We start from the raw sequence: 21,603 nt of genomic DNA, 5'->3' as shown, positions 1-21,603 counted from the left end.
GGCTGAAGCCATTTTCACTATGTGCTAGTTCTAAGGTTATAAGATGGCCTCTAGGCAAGAGACAACTAAATATATGTCTGTAGACAATAAGTTAATAAAGAAGTCTTGGTTAGTTTAGCTCAGAAATAGATATTGCAAAACTTACTTAAAGTATCTTTAGTTTAAACATATTTACTTATAGTGGATTGGGAAACAAGTTTTGCAACTTATATTAATCCCTTTCCACTTTGCGGGTGCGAGTGTTGCCTTGTAGCGGCATTAGCCTACTCTTTTTCGAAATCCACAAGGATGTCTTTAACGTGCATCATTTAAAGAAAGATATTGAAATAAATGTGTTATAATTGTTTGCCAAAGTGAAATCATCTATATGATTTCAACAACGTTATCCTTACACGATATAGTTTTAGAAATTTTTAAAATTTTTATTTCATACAGTTTTGACTTAGTTTATAAATGACACAGTGTTTTTATCAAAATAAAAAAAAAGTTAAATCATCATATGTTCATGTACGAAGATGATATAAGTGACGCATTAAATTTGTCTTTTATATATTTTTATCTCATTAGTTAAATGGCTTATAAACAATTCTTGAAGATGACAGTTTCCTGTTCATATCTTTTAAACATGCTTCAAACGTCATCATGTCAAATTTCTTTCCATTTCGACTGCATTAAGCTATATTTATTTGGTACTTAATTGAGAACTCAATAATTATATGACAAATCAATTAAGTTCTACTTGTCTTTTCGACTGTTACAATATAAAAATAAATAGATGTTGTACGAATAGGATTACTAATGAGACGACTAGAGTCACCACAGTCCAAAAAACGTGGACGCGAGCAACTTACCACTTTGGTTTGATTACTTATCTGGCAACTACACACTACAGTCCTATTGATATGGATGCAAGCATCTATAGGACACTTTGGTGTGATTGCCAATCTGGCAACTTATATTTAAGTGTTAGATTTTTGCTTGGTTTCCCAAAGCATATAGTATATGAAATAAGAAGATGTGGTATGATTGCCAATGCTACAACTATCCAGCAGAGGCCAAATAACGTGTATTTAGGCAATGGTAGGTCACTGTACCTCCTTCAACAATGAGCAAAACCCACATCATTAAAGCACACTTAAATAGTGAAAATGGATATTATTTATTAGTCCATACCAAGTAACAGTGCACATTAGTAAATCCTAGACACTAAAAGATGAAAATGTGTGTCATAAACTTATTTTCACATCCCAAATAAATGTTGCAATTCATTTCCAGCATTGAAAAATCTTTTGATCTAAGTAGGTTTTTTTCCGTCCTGGTCGTTCCTGTGTTAGGGTGACAGAAAAGGCGTTCCAAACGCGGCAAAACCGTTTTGTTTTTATTATTTTATTACAAATGGTTGAAACACGTGGTTCCTGTTTATATTATTTCAAGTTTAATGGTGATATACTGTTGTAACAAATTCTACAGGCAAATTGACTGTCATTTAGTTTGATAGCCTCCCGTGTATCGATAAATGGCTTTTTTTTAATATTGTACTCTGAACGTGGAGGAATACGTATATATAAAATAACGATTTCAGTTTTCAAAATCCAAAATATTTCTAAATGCCATGCTATAGACTAAAAGTTTCTAATATATATTAGGGAAACAAGGGAAACATCAAAACAAATTCATGCAAACAAAATTATTCTGAAATGTTTTAAATGTCTAACAACTTAATAAATGATCTTACATGTGTTTAGGATTTCTTTTCATCATCAATTAATTTGTGTTTCGTGTTGTTTCAAACCTTCACCAGTACCCTTCGCCAGGGAAAAACACATATAAACACTTATGGGGTTCGTGTTGCTTATTCTTTAGTTTTATATTGTTTGTTTGTCTTTTTCATTTTTAGCCAGGTCGTTGTCAATTTATTTTCGATTTATGAATTTTACTGTCCCTTTAGTATCATTCGTCCCTTTTTATGAGCATCAAGATCAAATACTATGAGCATCAAGATCACATAAAAAAACTTATGAGCATCAAGATCACATAAAAACACTTAAGAGCATCAAGATCACATAAAAACACCTATGAGCATCAAGATCACATAAAAACACCTATGAGCATCAAGATCACATATAAAAACACTTGTGAGCATCAATATCACATGAAAACACTTATGAGCATCAAGATCACATTAAAACACTTATGAGCATCAAGATCACATAAAAAACACTTATGAGCATCAAGATAACAAGGAATATGGCAAGCCGTTCTCGTCAAAACTATGTTTAAATCCCTTTTCAAAAAAAAAATACACACTGAGATTTAAAAATCTAAAATAACACACTGAGAAATCGAAATTACATACTGAGATTTAAAAAAATTAAAAACACACACTGAGAATTTAAAATTACACACTGAAATTTTAAAAAGACACAATGAGAAGAAATAAATTGAAAAACACACTGAGAATTGTTAATTACACACTGAGATTTCAAAACTACACACTGAGATTAATATGCAAATTACTTATGAATATTTATGAGAGTGAATAATTCAACAGATTAATATCTTAATCTCAAGAACTCTTGTCATTATAATGAAATGCGATTCCTTCATCCAACATTCGTAATAAATTTCAAGACTTAACATCGCTCATATTTATATTATTAAGTTTGTTGCCTATATTTCAGATCATTACTACCAGTGTATCGCGATTTTTTTTTACTTAAAACCGTTTAAACATGGGTCTTCCAACTGTTACCCTGATTTCGCAAGGTAATATTTTATATTTTTGTTACGTTTATATGCTATAATAGACACTTGAGTAAAAAATTCACTGCATTCTTTGTTTTTTTTGCAGATTGTTCTAATGTTTTCTTATAATTTTAATAAAGTTTTTCACAATTTGGTTATATTTTGTAATAAGAGTAAATGGGTATTTTTCTTGTTCTTGTATTTCTTAAGTTTTTTTTATAAATGATTTGGAACTAAATCGAAGGACTAACGAGTTCTGTCCCCTAGTTGTTTTAAGCTTGTAATAGATTCAGATTAAGTATGCTAATTAGATATGTGCTCATAAAAAGAGCGCACAAATCTCAGTGTTTAATTTTAAATTCTCAGTGTGTAATTTCAAATTCTCAGTGTGTGTTTTCTGTTTTTTTATTCTCAGCGTGTGTTTTCTGTTTATTTATTCTCAGTGTGTCTATTAGAAATCTCAGTGTGTAATTTTCAATTCTGAGTGTGTAATTTTCAATTCTGAGTGTGTAATTTTCAATTTTCAGTGTGTAATTTTCAATTTTGAGTGTGTGTTTTTCATTTTTGTAATCTCAGTGCGACTTTATGAAATTTCAATGTGTAATTTTTAATTCTCAGTGTGTGTTTTAAAGTTTTTAAATCTAAGTGTGCTTTGTTGTAATTCTCAGTGTGTAAATTTTTCGAAAAATGGTTTAAACATAGTTTTGAGAACGGCCTGCCATAGAGGAACGGAAACCGTACAAGATCAAATCTGCGCAGAACGAAGCGACCTATACATGAAATAAAAGTACTTATTTTACAATCACACTATCATGTATAGACTAAACTTTTGTATTGTAAGTCAGATCTTAATAAATATTCAATATCAACAGAATTCACGGATAAGGAAGGTACACAAACTTACAAGGGGTTCGTGTTGCTCAGTTTTAATTTTTCTATGTTGTAGTGTGTGTACTATTGTTTTTCTTTTGGTCTTTACCACAGAAGAGAAGCGTATACACTGAAACTTCAACACAGGTCGAGTGACTTTCCTTTCATAATAAGCATGAAAAGCACCATCATTCTATATAAAAAAGAAGATGTGGTATGATTGCCAATGAGACAACTGTCCACAAGAGACCAAAATGAGACAGAAATTAACAACTATAGATCACCGTACACCCTTCAACAATGAGCAATGTCCATACTGCATATAGTAAGCTATAAAAGGCCCCAAAATGACAATGTAAAACAATTAAAACGGCCTTACTTATATAAAAAATGAACGAAAAACAAATATGTAACACATAAACAAACGATAACCACTGAATTACAGACTCCTGACTTGGGACAGGCACATACATATATAATGTGACGGGGTTAAACATCAGGGGCGGATGCAGGAATTTTCGAAAGGGGGGTTGCTAACCCAGGGCAAAGGGGGGTGCAGGGGGGGTGCAAAACATATGTCCCGATACAAATGCATTGATCGGCAAAAATAAAGGGGGGTGCGCACCCCCGGAACCCCCCCCCCCCCCTGGATCCGCCACTGAACATGTAAGCGGGATCCCAACCCTTCCCTAACCTAGGACAGTGGTATAACAGTACAACATAAGAAAAGAACAATAAAAATCAGTTGAAAAGGCTTAACTCATCAGATGGACAAAAATAAGCTATTTATAGTACATGTATATGAATATCAGTTTCTACGTATCGTATATAACCTAGTCGCACGTTTCGTTCTATTTGTCTTCGACTCTTATCTCTAATATAACAAAGTCATTTACACTACTTGTTGTCATATTATATTTTTGCTTAATAGATTATGCGACTTGTCAGACAGACAGTCTGAAATTACATAACACTTCTTTTTATTACCTTCACAGGTTGACGATATCAAGTTTGTTTGTTCAAGCCAACTCATGCTGCCGAGTGTAACTTTACAAAGACAGTGGTAATATCTTATTCGTATTCCTAAACAGTTGATTGACAATCCTATTCTTTGATGTCAAATAGAATTATCTTCTCAATATGAAATAATCAGTTTTGTTTGGGTTTTTTCTTCTTTTTTTTAGATTCCGTCTTGACTTTGCGTAAGATTTTCAAATGAGTTGCATTATATATTTGCTTGCAAATAGAATAAAACGCTTTATTGTAAGAGCATTGAAACGATTGTAATTAAGGGAACCTTTACGTCCACTAGTCAAAGGAATAGATGTATAGTTATATCGTCATATCAATGTACCTATTTTTACCCTAATGTCACTAAATGAAAAAGTCTTCTGAAAAAACATATCAATCTTATCCTGACGCTTCAAATTTACGGAAGCCATCACTAGTTGTTTGACCGTTATGGAATACTTGTTACACAGATGACAACGGATATGTTCTAACTGCCGTTACCACAATCCCGTCATTTTTTCCTCGAATGAGACCTACCGAATTTTCATCGGGTTAGTACTTGAGCAACACGACTCGCAGGTGTCACATGGGGAGCCGAATATGATTACCCTTCTAGAGCCCAGGATACCAGCCCAAATTCTTGAAAAGGTTCCATGGTTTTCTACTTTGTGTTTTGTATAATGTTGTTTGTCCTTTTGTTGTGTTTTTTGGCATTACATTGTAAGTTTGTTTTCGACTTATGAGTTTGATTATCCGTTTGGTATATCTCTTTTATGCGACCTATTCATACATTTGATAGGTTTAGTTAGCTATGAAACCAGTTTTTAATCACCATTTTCTACATAAGAAAATGCCTGTACCAAGTCAAGAATATGACAGCTGTTGTCCATTCGTTTGATGTTTGAGCTTTTGATTTTGCCATTTGATAAAGGACTTTCCTTTTTTAGTTTTCCTCGGAGTTCAGTCTTTTTGTGATTTTTTTTTTTCAATTAGACCAGGTGACTGAGATTTCTTCGGCTATTCATAACACTTTGACTGTTACATGTATGATTATTAACTTAAGAGTTCTACTCAAATATTTATTCAATATATAATATAAGTACTTGATTATGATATAACAATCAAGATGACATTAATTATTTATGAACAACATTACATGAATTAACTGTTTTAGTATTGAACGAAATCTATTATAATATTAGTCATTTAATTAAACATATTTATTCCGACCATTTTGCTCTATTCTTTATTTTATTATTATTTTTTTCTATCTTTTATGAGTTCCCTTTTCATTTTCGCTACACCTTGTCAAAATGATGATTTATTGAAAAGAAAGATACATATACATTAGGGGTCAGCTGAAGGACGCCTCCGGGTGCGGGAAGTTCGCGCTGCATTGAAGACCTGTTGGTAACCTTCTGCTGTTGTCTTCTCTATGGTCAGGTTGTTGTCTCTTTGACACATTCCCCATTTCCATTCTCAATTTTATATACATTATATTTTAACATTCTATTATTTTCTTTTCTTTATGTGTATGATCTTTATTCTGCATGCTTTTCCCCCCATTATTCTCTAGTCTGTAAACACCATTCTGACAGACTCTAATGTATACGATTACAAATCGATCTTACAAATAGTTTAAACCGCAGTTTTACACATTTATCCGAGAACATTATTTTATATTAACCGAGTTCTAACCCAACTACATATATGCATGTACTAGAACTATTACATGTAATTGAACTGAAACTGCCTCCATACATTTGTTTTTAGTTTTTAGTTTTAGAATATCCTATTGCTACATCTAAGTACACTTGAGTCTTCACCTTCTTTAATATTAGTCTCTCATAAAGGAAGACATCAAAAGTTCAATGTAGGATAAAAAAAACTTAATTCACATAGTTTTTTCACTAACCCCCCCCCCTTACCACCACCACCACTCTCTTAACTTAATTTGGGGGGGGGGGGGGATAGGGAAATATGTAAAAATCGATTTTAGATATACAAAACTTGCAGAATTTTGACCCCACCCCCAAGCTATTTGATTTAAGTTTTTTTTATCCTACATCGATCTTTTGATGTCGTCCCTAATTCTTAATAGAATGGCACTTGCATATGTTTTGTATTTTTAAGCTAATGCTATTTTACTGTTAGTTTTAATATACAATATGTGTTATATAATATGTTATCCAATATTTCATGTTATACGCAATGGTTTATATGTAGTATATTGGAATGTATAATGTTATACAAGTGTTTAGACGTAAAGTTTGATAAACTATTGAATCAATATACACTATGATAACATATCATTATATTATAATTATAATGATGGGTGTAATTTGAAGACGAACAAATGTATTGGATAGAACACAAACTAAGATAAGAAGAAGACATGAAAAGGAAGGAGAAAAAATGATGAAAACTTAGGTTTTGATGATGACGCCGACGATGATGATGGACCGTGCAAGAAGTACCAAATTAATTAAATCATGAACATGTTTGAAAACTACGAGATTTGGTTTATTCGAAAGCTCAAAGTGTCTGCAAGACAACAGTTAAGAATATTATTTATTGGAAAGCCAATTTAGTAAAGTTTCTCTACACATAGTGTATTTTGAGTAAACGAAAAATATATCATGAACATCTTCCATACCTGACCCACACTGACTGGGAGGATCCAGTATAACGTTAACTTTATTTGAAGAAGTCATAGGTTTAGAATGAAACCGAAACATTGGAATTTGGTGTACCCACTTTTTAACATAGAATGCATTGCTATGTGGATAATGTCCGGTATCTGACAAAAAACAGCTTCTCATTTGCAATAATACCACATTCTTTTTATATTCATAAGTTGTATATGAAAATACACCAATCATTTAGCAAGGGCTTGCGAATGATAAGATGAGAATTTTTTAAATAATGCGGCTGTAACTTTTTCATTCTTAGTGTGTCGGTTTTATTTTCACCAATAATTAGATCCGGGACTGTGATTTATCCTGATTTAAAGTAATTTCTCGCAATTTGATTGGCTGATATTGTCCTAATAAATTTCAGTACAACTTTTTATCACGTCAATTGGAATTATCTCCCTTATTTATTACGTCAATTGAAATTATCTCCCTTATACCACTGACCTAATAAAAAATATATAATTTGAGTTGCTTTAAATAGTCCTAATATTTTTAATTTTTCACAGTTTTAGATTAGATATCTAAAATATATTTGGTTGATATTGTCCTATTATTGAATTTGAATATAATAATATGTAATATAACAAAATCAGGATAAATTCGTTACACAGTGTTCAATTGTCCTAATACGGAATTTATCGGGTCAATAAAATTCATATCGGGTTTGGCTTCGCCTCACCCGATATGAATTTTATTGACCCGATAAATTCTCGTATTAGGACAATTGCACACTGTAACTAATAATAGTATAACAGTCCCAAATAAGATCAATAACCACACAGACATGTTTACAGATTCGCATTTACCATAATTGAATTCCACGTTTCAAATCTGGAAATAACCTTCTTAACTGCTGGTTTCTAATTAAGATACATTGGCTTGTACATGTATATACAAAAAATAAGATCGCAAAAAGCAAAGATAAAAGTATTAATACATTCAAGAAAAACTTACCTTCGTATAATGCATTTTTGAATTTGGATGGTTCTTTAGTTGACGACCTTTGTTGTTAATCCGTGTAATAAGTTTCTCAAAAGACTGATTCAAACCTTATGCATATTTATATACTAATTTGCGAATTGAGTTTCTTGGGCCATATACGTCAAATCACAATTGGTCACCGTAAAGGCATTCCCAACTCATAAAACTGAACGTAACGATAAATTTACAGTTTCCGGCTCTTAAGACTCCGATTAACCGCTCACTTTAAGTCGGCATTTATATCTGTATGCAACATGAAAATTGGCTAAATGGTGTACAATAAAACCGAGAAAGCATAGAAGAGCCTCCGAAGTACATCGCTCATTAAAATTTTATAGTTGTAATTGCGATTGAGAGGATTTATACACGTTCGAGTGGGATCGGAGTTTCCTTTCGCAAGCAGCTTTTTCGGTTATTTTCTTTTTGATGTTTGCCGTTTTTTGTGTTTAATCATCGTGTATAATTACAAATCACAGACCTGTTGACCTTCTTGAAGATACACAATTTAAATCTGAGACGTTGTACTTCAGTTTTAATGTATTTTAAAATCGTTATTTATAAATGGTTGGTTTATGTTTGGTCTGGTGGTTATGTAAGATGTGTTTTAACCGAAGGACAGCTGTAATTACAATTAGTTTCAAAGTTTTTAATGCAACTACGAACTCCCCCGATATTTTGTTTATTGTTATAGGGAAATTACCAGTGCATATACATTTTTTATGCTTTAGGAGTTTGAGAGACAAATTAAAAAGATAAGAGAAAGGTCGATAATTATTAACTGACAAGGTCATCACCAGTGCAAAAAACAAACATATAAGTGCAACCAATTTTTTTCAAAATAATGCTTATACATGTATTAAAAATCACCTTCGATTTTTTGCACTTTCATTCCCTCGTTTCTTCATTGTTCGTGTGCTGTATTGTTTGTCTTTTCGTCGCCTTTCTTCTTTGAACAATTATGACATTCATTTTGACTATCTTTTTGGGTATTTTGAAATTTGTATTTCCGTCTTATTGTTGATCTGTTCATTTATCGTTTGGCAGATTTCGTATTTCTATTCCAATATAGTTTTGTTTTATTTGACCCTCAGGTTTTTCGAACAATAAATTTAAAGATACTCATATGATAACATAATACCTACGCAGCAGGTATAGTGCTGAGGTGCCAGGCTGCAGCTGGTTTCTGTTTTTCGAGTGTTTTTGGTTGGATTTGTTTATTGTACGCTTAAGGCTACCATCATTGATATGATATAAATTTTAAACACAAAGATTTCTTTTCTAGTACTTAGTTGTGAAACGAGAATTGAAATTCAAATATGTCAGTATATGTTATAAACAATTAGTAATAATTTAATTGTTGATGTAACGCGTCTTCTGATTGGCTGAGGTTATTTGTTGAGCCCATGACATAATTTAGCCATGTGACCGTGACGTCATCAACGTTTTTTCATGGTTTTCTACGGTTTAAAATGGAATTTAGAATTAAATTATAAGAAATGACTGTAATATTTTTTCTGTCTATTCGAAATAACATAAAAAATGTGGTGCACACTGTTAAATAACCCGCTACGCGAGTTATTCAGTGTGCACCAAATTTTTAATGTTATTTCTTCATAGACAGAAAAAATATTACAGTCCTTCCTTAAATAATTTAATTTTGGATATAACGCGTCTTCTGATTGGCTTACGTTATTTTGTTATCAAACCATAGACATAATTTAGTCATGTGACCGTGACGTCATCAACGTTTTTTTTCATGGTTTTCTACGGTTTAAAATGGAATGGCGTTTTGCTGTGTGTTTATCCAGTCTACATTGGCTAAAGGTTGAGGAGGATGCGGTGAGATCTCACAAAACATATCTCATTCCGCCGCATTTTAGCGTATATCTTAAGACGGTAACCTTGATTCTTTTTTTTATTATTTGTGTTGTTTTGTTTTAATGTGGGATATTTTCTGCTCTTTGATACGGTTGTTCACATTCTCCGTTTCTGTTCTCAATTCTAAAAAGCCAAAATAGTCTAGCATTGAACATTTTTAAGTTAAGAAACTTCAAGGTTGTTGAGCAGTTTACACAGTAGAAACATATAAATCATTTAAACTTTAAAAGTGCCTTCTAGATTCTGATTGTTTGCAGTAAATTCGTTCAACCGTGACTCATAAACAAGTTCTTCACACTCACTGACATTCAATAAATGGTTTTGTAGTACAAATGTAGCAGTTAGTTGGACATTTTAATCTTATTATCAAATTATGTTCAAGATATTATCAGGACTAAAGTTTTTATTGAAGACATATCACACGCAAGAAAGTCTCAAGATATGTAATTATACATGTACATTTTTGTACTTGAAGAGTCTGACATAACAAAACAGCAGCCAACAATTTCGAAAATGTACATGAAATAACGCATCTTTTTTTTGTTCGGAAAAATCGTTTTACTCCTCAAAGCTCCATACACGTATTACCAGAATTTCATTTTGATATATCAGTGCTTAAAAGTTTAGTAGTAATTGAATTAAAATAAACACGCCGCGTCGCGTCATGTATGGAAAAGAGCAAAGACTGGTCGGTTCGGAGTCAGAATAATGTGTCCTGGCAGGGTGATCGTCATGTCTTTCTCTTGACAGTAATCTTTACGTTAACTTGAGATGCGTGCTCGTCCTGATATGCATGAAAATAATATTAACCCAATACATTTAGAACTCCAATCCAACATTCATCATTATCCGTTTATTTCTACATTTATTTAGCGTGTTTTCTTCCTTTTTTTAAACTTTTTGGCAAATTAAGATTTAGAAAAGATTTGTGTAAAAATAAGCAGATGGGGTTCAAATGCAGTGGAAAATAGCAATTACAGAACCCTGTACCACCTTTAACAATGAGAAAATCCTATACGTAAAGTCGGCTATAAAAAAAAATCACAAAAAATTGAACTCCGAGGAAAATTCAAAACGAAAAGTCCCTAATCAAAATTAATGACAAAATCAAAAGCTCAAACACACCAAATGAATAACTGTCATATTCCTGACTTTGCACAGACATTTTCTTATGTGGAAAATTGTGGACCAAACTTTTAAAGCTAGCTAAACCTCTCACTTTTATGACAGTCGCGTCGGCTTCGACATTAAAAAAATATGAAACAATTCAAACGAGAATACCAACTGTCTAATTTAGAGTAAAAGATCGATAGAATATATAAATATAAGATGTGTGGTATGATTGCCAATGAGATAACTCTCCACCAGAGACCAAATGACATAGAAGTTAGATATCATTGGTATATATAGTGACCTTGTATTAAATCTTATAAATATAAGTACTAATAGTATACAAAATATAACATTATACAGAATACAGAATATAAGACAGTATCTTCATACATATCAATGGAAACGTTATACCATGAGCGGTGTCTTCATACGAGTTAATATCAATAAAACCGTTATTTTGAATTGATGAATGATCGATGTTTGTGTTGTTAGAACTATCGTCTATACGCAAATGGAACCAATAACGAGCCGGAAGTTGGAGCAGTGTCGATGTAATAAAATCAAGCTGATGACAAAATGTTTTCATTATACATTTCCGGTGTTTCCTTAGCATTTCATGCAATTAAATAACACTTTCATCGACAATCCTCTAAATGGACAATTGAAAGATCAAATGGGTATTACGCTTTGAAAATTCTTCACATGAAATCGTAGCCGTCCGTTTACCTTTTACTTGCTATAACAAGATCATACATGATACAACGCTTTCAAATTCTTCTCATGAAATCTAAGACCGTTTGTTTACTTTTCACAGTTGCCATGGTTACTAATCAAAAGTTTCTTTTCTCAGGGTAGTCCGTATTATTCGGTCGTATCAGACGGTATATCGGTGATGCCGAACACAAAAGTGTAGCGTCATATTAAGACATCAATTTCCGATTGTCTTATACGTACTGAACAAAATAGTACACATGTAGGATCATATCAAGACACAAATTCCATTGGGATATCGAGGGAAATATTTTAATCTTTGATTGCTTAGGATAGTCTGTAATTCATTTTGTCAGTAATTGAAATTGATGATAAAATGAAATATTGAGGAAGGAAGTTTTGATTTTTTTAAATAATGGAGGGTTAAACGAAAACTGGTTCAAATGAACTAAAAAAATCAATCGATGCGGATGGCCTATATATTTTCCTACATGGGGTAACAAAATATCACTGTTTCACATGGAAGCAAACTTAGTTTGCTCAGTATATATTAACAACTGTCCAATAAAAATTTACTTATGTTCTAAATTCACTATGTGCAAACGAACATAAAGTATTTATGTTCTAAATCTCTCTAGAATTTTGTAAAGCATACATATCTGAGCACATTCAGATATGTACCTTTATACGATAAAGGCATAATAGAAAACTAAATACATATTTAGGTACTGTTAGGCGCAATGACCATCTCAATTTTAATAAATATAGATCCAGAGATCACAATATTTCTAATATCAAACATCATTAACAGTTCATGTTTTGAATACAGAACCCATACATCTACGAAAACAAATCCCGTTTATAAACATCGCACAATCAACAATACCGGTAAAAGACAGCAATCAAACATCTACAAAATATATACAAAACACATAAATGCTTTACATACAACTTCAATACATTAAAAAAAAATAGAATTCTTAATGAAAATTAAACTTCAATACAAAAGAAACGTACGACAATGGTCACTGCCCAAACCTCAATAGTTAAATCTCGTGCAACTTTCATTATATACTGACCGCCAAAACCGGTTTACAACTATTGTGAAAACACAATAGAATAAATTACATACTTCAAAAATCATACGCGAACCACACATAAATATATCTTTAAAAAGTTACTGGTGGGTTTATTATTTAGGCCACAAGCAAAGTCGAAAATAATGTTTAGATCAATGAAAACCATGTTTGAAATTATAATTATTAGTTAAGAATCAAAACGTAGAACGAAATAAGACGTATCCTTCAGGTATTGACTGCAATAAGATTTAGTGGGTTGAAAGGCGTACGTGTTCTTAAAACGTATATTGATCAAATTCTTTATTTTTCACATACATGTAGGCACTGCTAACCAAAAAAATCCTACACTGTTAATCTTAGTGTACACTTAGACAAACAATTTCTTTTGTTTAATTAATTAAATGATGATACAAATGGGAAGGACCTACAAATATTTAATAGCAAAGGACACGTTATGAAAATCAATAATTTTTGTTTCCTTTTACAAATAAGGCTGATGTTATACGAAAATACTGAGAACAAATTGGTGAACTTGATGACAGCTAATGACCCTTTAAATGATGGTATGGACAACTATTTGATTTTCTAGGGGAAGGAGGTTTTTGAAAATAAATAAGTGGGCTTAGTTTGTTAAAAAGAAATAAAATATATGACTAATATAGACTAGATGAAAATAAGTATTCTGCAACATCTTAATTATGCAGGATACAAGGATACAAATGTAAAAAAAAAGTGAAAAGGAATTTTCAGGAAAGATTATGTCAAGTCATATATGAAAACAATCATAGACAAGTGACTGTGTTTATTAAAAGGGCCGAACGTTGACATGTAACCGATCACATCTTTTTACTTTAGTGTTTGGACATTGACAATGATACTATTATATAATATCACTTTTTTATTCTTTGATAAGACATGAAACAAAAAGGAATGGTAGAGATTATTAATTACCAATTTGTATCATCGGTAAAAAAATAATTTCAAACTATAATACAGGATGGAAAAGCAAGAAAGTTTGTTTTCAAGGCAAAACAAAGACGAATATCAATTTTCGTTCGATATTGCGTATTTTCCATTTTGGACGGTTAAGCCTCGGTCACACCTTACCGGATAGCTCGAACGGACGCCTAACGGATAACTTTTTTTCAATCCGTTCATGTCCGTTAGACGTCCGTTCTTATCCGTTAGGCGTCCATCCATATCCGTTGCATGTCCGTTAAGCGTCCGTTCTGTCCGGTGGAAAATTTTGAGCATGTTGAACGGACGTTAGGCGTCCGTTAGGCGTCCGTTTTGTATCCGTTACGGACATTAACGGAAGGATACCGGATAAAACGGATGCCTACCGGATGTAAAACGGACAAATGCCAATTGAAATTTCGCGTCAGAAATGCCAATAATTGGTATGTCAGATTTTCTTGAGTGTCATGAATATTTATTATTCGTGATGGATCTTGGAGTAAGAGCACGTCTTCGCTACCAAGCAGCTCGTATTCAGGCCAGACTCAACTTAAATGTAGCAAATATAAACCTTATAGCTGTCGAAAGGAGAAGAATGAGAAGACAAAAGAGATGGTGGACACGACCATGGCTTAGTCATGAAAGACGACGCTCTTTTGGTCTATATGACCAACTCATGACCGAACTTAGGCGGGAGGATCGGCAGTCCTTTGTACACTTCCTTCGAATGCCCACAGAGATGTTCGACGAGATATTGCAGCGGGTTGGACCTCGTATAGCCAAGCATAATACCTTTTACAGAAATCCACTGGAACAGGACTCAAGTTAGCAATTACACTTTGCTTCTGGAGCAAAATATCGTAGCATGCAGTACGGATGGAGAGTTCCGCATAACACCATATCCGTTTTCATACCAGAGGTACATAATATAAACAACTTCAGAAAATCAACTTAAACTCTATAAGACTGAACTACCACACTGCTTCTACCTTGATTTTTTTAATCAGAGTAGCTCTATATTTGCACACATGCTAAACAAGACGCAATACAAAATAAAATCAATTAAACCAGTTAACTAAAGTGACCCTCGTGTGTAAAAACTTTTAAAAAAAAATCGGATAAATTGTTCTATTTGATTGGTACGTGTGACCTTGATACCTGTCCTACTGACCACACTTTCCCAGAAGCAAATATTATAACATATACTATCACTAGATACCATGTCCGTCTGACGCGCTCATGTCGTCGCTAGGGATGAAATCTTTTTTACAAGTCGGGTTCTATCAGTTGTTTGCATGTATATTATTTCAGGTTTGCCAGGCAATCATTGACGAGTATGTAGATGAAGTCATGCCCTTCCCAGGCACAATGGATGACTGGAAGCGGATCGCAGAAGGATTTATGGAGAAGTGGAACTTCCCCCATGCATTGGGGGCCTTAGATGGTAAACATGTGGCATGTAAATGTCCGCCTGGCTCTGGGTCAACCTACTTCAACTACAAGAAGTTCTACTCAATAGTACTTCTTGCCCTGGTAGACTCGGACTACAAATTTATCTGGGCAGACATAGGAGGTCGTGGTGCTGCATCTGATGCACAGCTATGGAATGCATCAGATCTGAAATCTGCAATCGAGGACGGAGACCTTGACCTTCCAGACGCTGAACCATTACCACATGATACTGAAGATATACCGTACTTTTATATTGGTAAGTGTACTACTCTGAAAATGGTACGTAGCGGAAAATGAATCAATGAGACAACAACCTAAAATAAAAAACAACAACTACAAATTGAAAGTAAAGAAGAGCAGTGCTTAATGTACCCCGTCGTACAACCAAATTTGGATAAAAATATATATATATATATTTCACTAAGTTCGCATGACCTTGACCTTTGACTGATGACCCGAAAACCAATTAGTTTTTTCAGTATACCCAATACAATTCATCTGTAGGTTTCGTGAAACCCGGCATGTCGTTCTCAAGTTATACTCTCGAAGCCAATTTCGGACGGACGAACAGACGGACAGACGGTGAGTAAAATTCTGTTTACCGTGTTTTCGCAAAAGGCAAATGACAATAAACAGCAACAGCATCTCCCAAAATCTACCCAAAATAAATGTTTTCACATATAAGGATATAGCAAATAACTTTCCGCTTTTGAGAGTGCCAGAAGTACGAACATACGTTTGCTTTCTGGATTCTTGATATGATCTTTATTGACAACAATCGCCTGGTGCACTGCAACAGTTACAAATTTAATATGCAATTTCTAGTCTGTTTATTTACAGGTGATGACTCATTCTCTCCAATAGGTTCCAGGTCCTTATGAGTACAATGCAACATCATCCATCAACCATTCGTTTGATAGTAACAACATTTCTAGTCCTTCATAATCTGATGAGGACTAGATACCCAAGATTACAGAACCGTCTAGTTGACCACGAGGGTAGAAATCAAAAAATTGTCCCAGGAGAATGGCGGAATGGACGCCAGATGCGCGATTGTCAGGTTGTACAGGGACCGAACAGAGACAATAGAGAAGGGAAAAAGTTACGCAATACCTTGAAACACTGGATCAATTCTGAAGCTGGTTCTGTTCCTTGGCAGCACGACATGATCTGAGCATTTAACTTAGAAGTATAATGTAACACTAGAAAAGACATATAAACATGTTTATGTTTACAGAGTGTATCCAAGATTAATTAATTAAAATTAATTAAATTAAAAATACATCTTCATTATGTTTATGAATGTTTATTGTAATAGAAATTCAGGTTAAGAGCCTGTTTCTAAAGAGGCAACTACCAAACAATCGATCGGAGAAACCATACAATCATAGGAGCAATATATTCACATAATGTTTATTGATCGTAGGTTGCATACATCAGTTCTGAACCTTTACATTTCCACAAAGTAGTCAGTATGATAGTCCAATTTTAATATAATTTTACATCTTAAAAGATCACAGTCAAATAGCAACAGATCATCTTAGTGATACACATTTTATAAAATAATACAAATTAAAACATTTTGGCTTATTTCTCATAACCAGTTCAATATGATAAAAAAAACATGTTACCAACATTTTAACAAATGTCTCTGCCATGGCGACACTTCTTGGAGGTGCGGTGGCGGCATTTTCCAAAGACTTGGCATGGGTTGAAAACAACTGCTACGAATTCCTGAAGGGCCGGAAGCGGTGAACGAAGTACTAGTATTTACCGGGGATGTTTGTTGTTTTTTCTATTGTTTCCATCTGTTTTGTAGTTGTATGAAACTTGTCTGAAACTCACAAAACTGATCGTCTGACACGTTCTTACATACTTCGCGAACCCAATCAAGGAATGTTGTTCTCTCACTTACAGGCTCTGCTACAGAAAGAGCACTTTTCACCGATCGCAAGTCCTCTTGTGCCTCAGCAAACTGTTTTTTGACTTCTCCAATAATTGGATCCTCAATAGCCTTTTTCTGCTTCTTCGTCTTGGGTACAGGAACATCTGCATCTGTGGTTTGCCCTTCTTCTATGCTTTCGTCTGTCGATATAATTGCTAGTCTGTCCTCGGCAGCTATACGCTCAGCCTCGTCAAGATCACCACGTGCTACTGCAAGTGCCTGCTGTACCTGCAATAATCAATTCGTAATTATTTCAAGACTATAATCAAATATAAAGTAGAGTTCAGCTCTTCAGAGTAAAAAGTGTAGCTGTGAGAAAAGATTCCAAAACGGTAAAAGAAACACTGACAAATGAATGAGGACACACAGACAGACGGACCGGGATTATACACAATTTGTATATTTACGCACTGGACTTTGATGGATCCTATAATCTATCAAAACAATATCTTTTTGACAGTGTCAAAGATGGACGACAGCAGATCAAATGAAAATATTTTTGACTCTCCTTTTTTGTCTGTCATTTTATTTAAAGTTACTTTTTAGGCAAACTTATTACACTTTTAACTGGGGCCCTGCGATGACGAATGTTGGTCTTAAGGAATTCGAGCTCATCCATCACCCATTTTTCTCTGTCGGTCAGATCTTTGCTCCCGTCCCCTGAACGACTTGAGTGAAGTTTGGTGTTCCAGTCTCATAAATCGGTGTACCATCTCTTCAAATTCTCGACTAAAATAAATGAAAATCATTAATAAAATTTTAATGTGTTTTTATCTATGTTCTTGTCTTATTTTACTGAATAACACAAACCTAAATTGATTCACGAAAAAGCGGTCCATTATGAAGTGCAACAAAATAATTTTCTCATTTTTTGCTGGGTACATTTCGCATCGTAGTCCTGATGCTGATAATCGTTTTTTCATTAGTTTTTTTTTTATTCCTGGTTTGCTGTCTAAATGAGCATAGAAACATTCTACATAATGAAAATGTTGACGTATCACACAATTAACACGTGTACTCAAAGTTCATTTACTACAGATAAAACATACCATCAGTATCGATTTCATCTGCCTTATCTTGCCAAATTCTATCTTTTACCGACTTATTCTTATATTCTTTGTGCTTTTTGTTCCACAATATTGGATGCTCTTCAACCCATTCAAGGACTTCGGCTTCCTCTTGGTCATCTCGTAATCTGCAACTTTTCTTTTGTTTCTTTGATTTCTGTTCTGCAGTATTGCCCTCATTATCAGACGGAGTCTATTCTATTGGAGTTCTGCGATTCTCCTCGTCGTCGATAGGTGTTTCTGCCCTGGGTGGATCCTCACGTATTTCCTTATTTTCTATTCTCGGTTCTAATGGAGGACAGGGACGTCCCTGTGGAGGAATGTCTTCTTGTGTGTTTAATATATTGGCATCATATTCTGTATTTGACGCAGCATCCGAATCATTATCAGGCAGCGTTATTAGAATTTTCCTCTTCCTCTTCCTCTTCCACCTCTACCTCGTGGCGGCATTTTTAAGAATAAACTAAAACCAGTCACACGGAAACTTTTTAATCATTTTAAGGTCACGTGTATGTGGTTTATTGCCTTTAATTTTCAGATGGTTTATTGCCTTTAATTTTCAGATGGTTTATTGCTTTTAATTTTCAGATGGTTTATTGCCTTTAATTTTTAGATGGTTTATTGCCTTTAATTTTCAGATTATTTTGTTCATCCGTTTTATCCGTTACGCTTCCGTTAGGTGTCCGTTTTATCCGGTACTCGTCCGTTGGATGTACGTTCGACGTCCGTTCTGTCCGGTACGTATCCGTTTCACGTACGTTCAATGTCCGTTGTGTGTCCGTAAGGCATTCGTTACATGTCCATTAGTACATCAACGGACTCCCAACGGATAAAAATTTTGTCAACGGATAACTTTTTTTTATCCGTTAGGCGTCCGTTCGAGCTAGCTATCCGGTAAGGTGTGACCGAGGCTTTATGGTCTAACGGTGTTTACACATCCCAACTCGTTTGTTTTATACCCTTGTCTGTAATGAAATTTCCTCTTTCAATAAAAGTAACTAGGCCGCGGCAACAGACGAAGCAGGGGTTTGGGACCGCCGATTGAAGCCCCCGTGTAATGACCGAACATTCTAATATTAGGGTTCGGAATATGTTTTTTACATCAGTTTTTGTTTTATAGTTAAGTAATATGAAGAACTGTATTAGGCTAGGCAGAGCCGGCTGATAGGTGTTTGCCTCGAATTTTGTACTACCAAACATGTATCACAGTAGGGTACATGTTAGATTGTAGAAAAAGCGGGACAAGTATGTGTAATCAATGCTTCATTAAAAATAACACAAATTTTCAATAACACTTTATTAAAGCCCAACGTGTGGAACCTAGTTGCTGTCTATGAAAACTAGTTTGACCTTTCTTGTGTCACTATGATTCATCGTTTGACTTATTTCTTGGAATTAAATAATCAACTTATTTAGCTAGTTTTATAAAGGCATAACACCTCGGAATCGATAAGCATACAAATTTAATACTATCGAGCCACCTTTACCATGTTTAATTGTGTGAACGTCTCTTTTCACTAGCCGGAAGTAATCTAACAATACTTCTTGAAATTTATATTCGTCAGTCTGCTATGGTCTTGTCCTGTCCATTTAACATTCGAAGCGTATGGAATAATCTCATAACCTGCTCTCGATTATATAGTCAAAATAAATCCCATTTGGAGTTAAACTAAACAAATTCTCCGTCCATCCGAAATACACATTTCGTTTACGAGAAGCAGTCAGGTTTGTAGCAAAATATTTGAAAATAACTCAAATCTTCATTTCAAATCGCACAAATTGTGGGGCGTTTTGATACTCATGCGCGAGTTGTGATTGCTTCCTTAATTACATTGACCTAGCAAGTTGAAGAATTCGAATTAATTAAATTTTAATTACTTTGCACACTGATAATGTGAGAAAAAACTCCATTATCATCTTTACTAGAAATTAATAAACACAGAACCAAAAGCTGCATTACTGGCGATTTTAATCAGACAGAAACTTCACAGCGTCGTACAAAAGCTACACGTCAACATCAATAACTATTGAAGGTATCCGCATAACTTATTTCTTGATATAAAATAAGGATAGTATCTGTATGCCTAGGTTTCTCAATTTTGCTTTTTGTTTCTTCTTGTCATTAAATTTGTTTTGTTAGAAATTAAAGCGAGGCGATTACCTTGTCTGCCTCATCAGTATAGTTACGGCCCTGTCCCTATATGTATACTGATAAATTATTAAGTCCAGCATTTCGTTACCACAAATTACTCTACACTTTCAATAAAAAAAATCATAGATACATAGATTTGGTTTGAAATTTTGGCTGTTGAAAAATTATAATTTACTTAATTGTTACGGTGATGTTATTGTCCAATGTTTTGGCATCTCCGACACAGATATTCCACTGTGGTCATTCAAATTTTGATAGCGTTCATAAGATTTCCATGACTGAAAAAGCAACCCCTAGAATATATATACTCCATATACAGATGCTGCTGGAAAGTTTATACATAGCAAGGTTAAGTTTCTACATGTAATTCTTATAACAGAATCATCTCTATTATTTCTTGCTTTGTATTTCGTAGATGCATTTGTCTATTTGAACCCAGATCTTTGCATGTAATGTTAGTCTAAATACGATATTGCTGCTGCTGTAATTTGTCTGACGTATGTTGGCCTGCTGCTTCGTATTTAAATATCAAAAAAGATATACGTTATCCGTTGCTTTGTAGACGATATATAATACTGAAAACCTGTTGTGGCTTAACAAAAAAAGTTAAATAAAAAGGTTACAAACCGACTAAAGTCTAGACCGAAGATATTAATAATATAGTTATGAATTTCTTTTTTTAGGACAATCCTTGAATTGAGTATAGTATATATATGTTGTAACGTGACATAGATGATCATACATATCAAAGTCAATAAGCCCATACATTTTGAGATTTTCCTAAAGCTACTGGTAAACTTTGAAATATAAAATAAACCCTTGAAGTGAACATCGTTGGATTGCTCCAATGTTATCTTAGAAATGAGCTGTTTCTCATCACTGAATACCTTTAGTAATGAGAAGCGTATTACGCGTACATTGTATGTCATGATTTTGTGTTGGTGAT

The 21,603-nt window shown here is 33.8% G+C and overlaps 2 protein-coding genes and 1 pseudogene across 2 annotated transcripts in view; 1 reads left to right on the top strand and 2 right to left on the bottom strand.

The window, feature by feature from the left end:
• The window catches only part of LOC139510616 (uncharacterized), a 44,535-nt gene extending 36,143 nt beyond the window's left edge, over positions 1 to 8,392 (bottom strand). Inside the window, exon 1 of the mRNA XM_071297165.1 lies at positions 8,277 to 8,392. Coding sequence (XP_071153266.1) covers positions 8,277 to 8,291 — 15 coding nt within the window. The 5' untranslated portion in view covers positions 8,292 to 8,392. The remainder of the gene's footprint in view (positions 1 to 8,276) is intronic.
• A 6,489-nt stretch (positions 8,393 to 14,881) lies between these two features.
• LOC139510930 (uncharacterized) lies at positions 14,882 to 16,667 on the top strand. Its single transcript, XM_071297482.1, has 3 exons — positions 14,882 to 14,960; positions 15,353 to 15,749; positions 16,348 to 16,667. The coding sequence occupies exons 1-3, from the start codon at positions 14,907 to 14,909 to the stop codon at positions 16,665 to 16,667; spliced, it is 771 nt and encodes a 256-aa protein (XP_071153583.1). The 5' UTR covers positions 14,882 to 14,906.
• Positions 16,668 to 17,204: 537 nt separating this feature from the next.
• On the bottom strand, positions 17,205 to 18,955 carry LOC139510929 (uncharacterized; annotated as a pseudogene).
• Between the last annotated feature and the right edge of the window lie 2,648 nt (positions 18,956 to 21,603).

Source organism: Mytilus edulis, chromosome 2 (genome assembly GCF_963676685.1).
Source record: "Mytilus edulis chromosome 2, xbMytEdul2.2, whole genome shotgun sequence".
Classification (NCBI taxonomy): Eukaryota; Metazoa; Mollusca; class Bivalvia; order Mytilida; family Mytilidae; genus Mytilus; species Mytilus edulis.
Note: the sequence above shows the minus strand (reverse complement) of the source record. Positions and strands in the feature narration are given on the sequence as shown.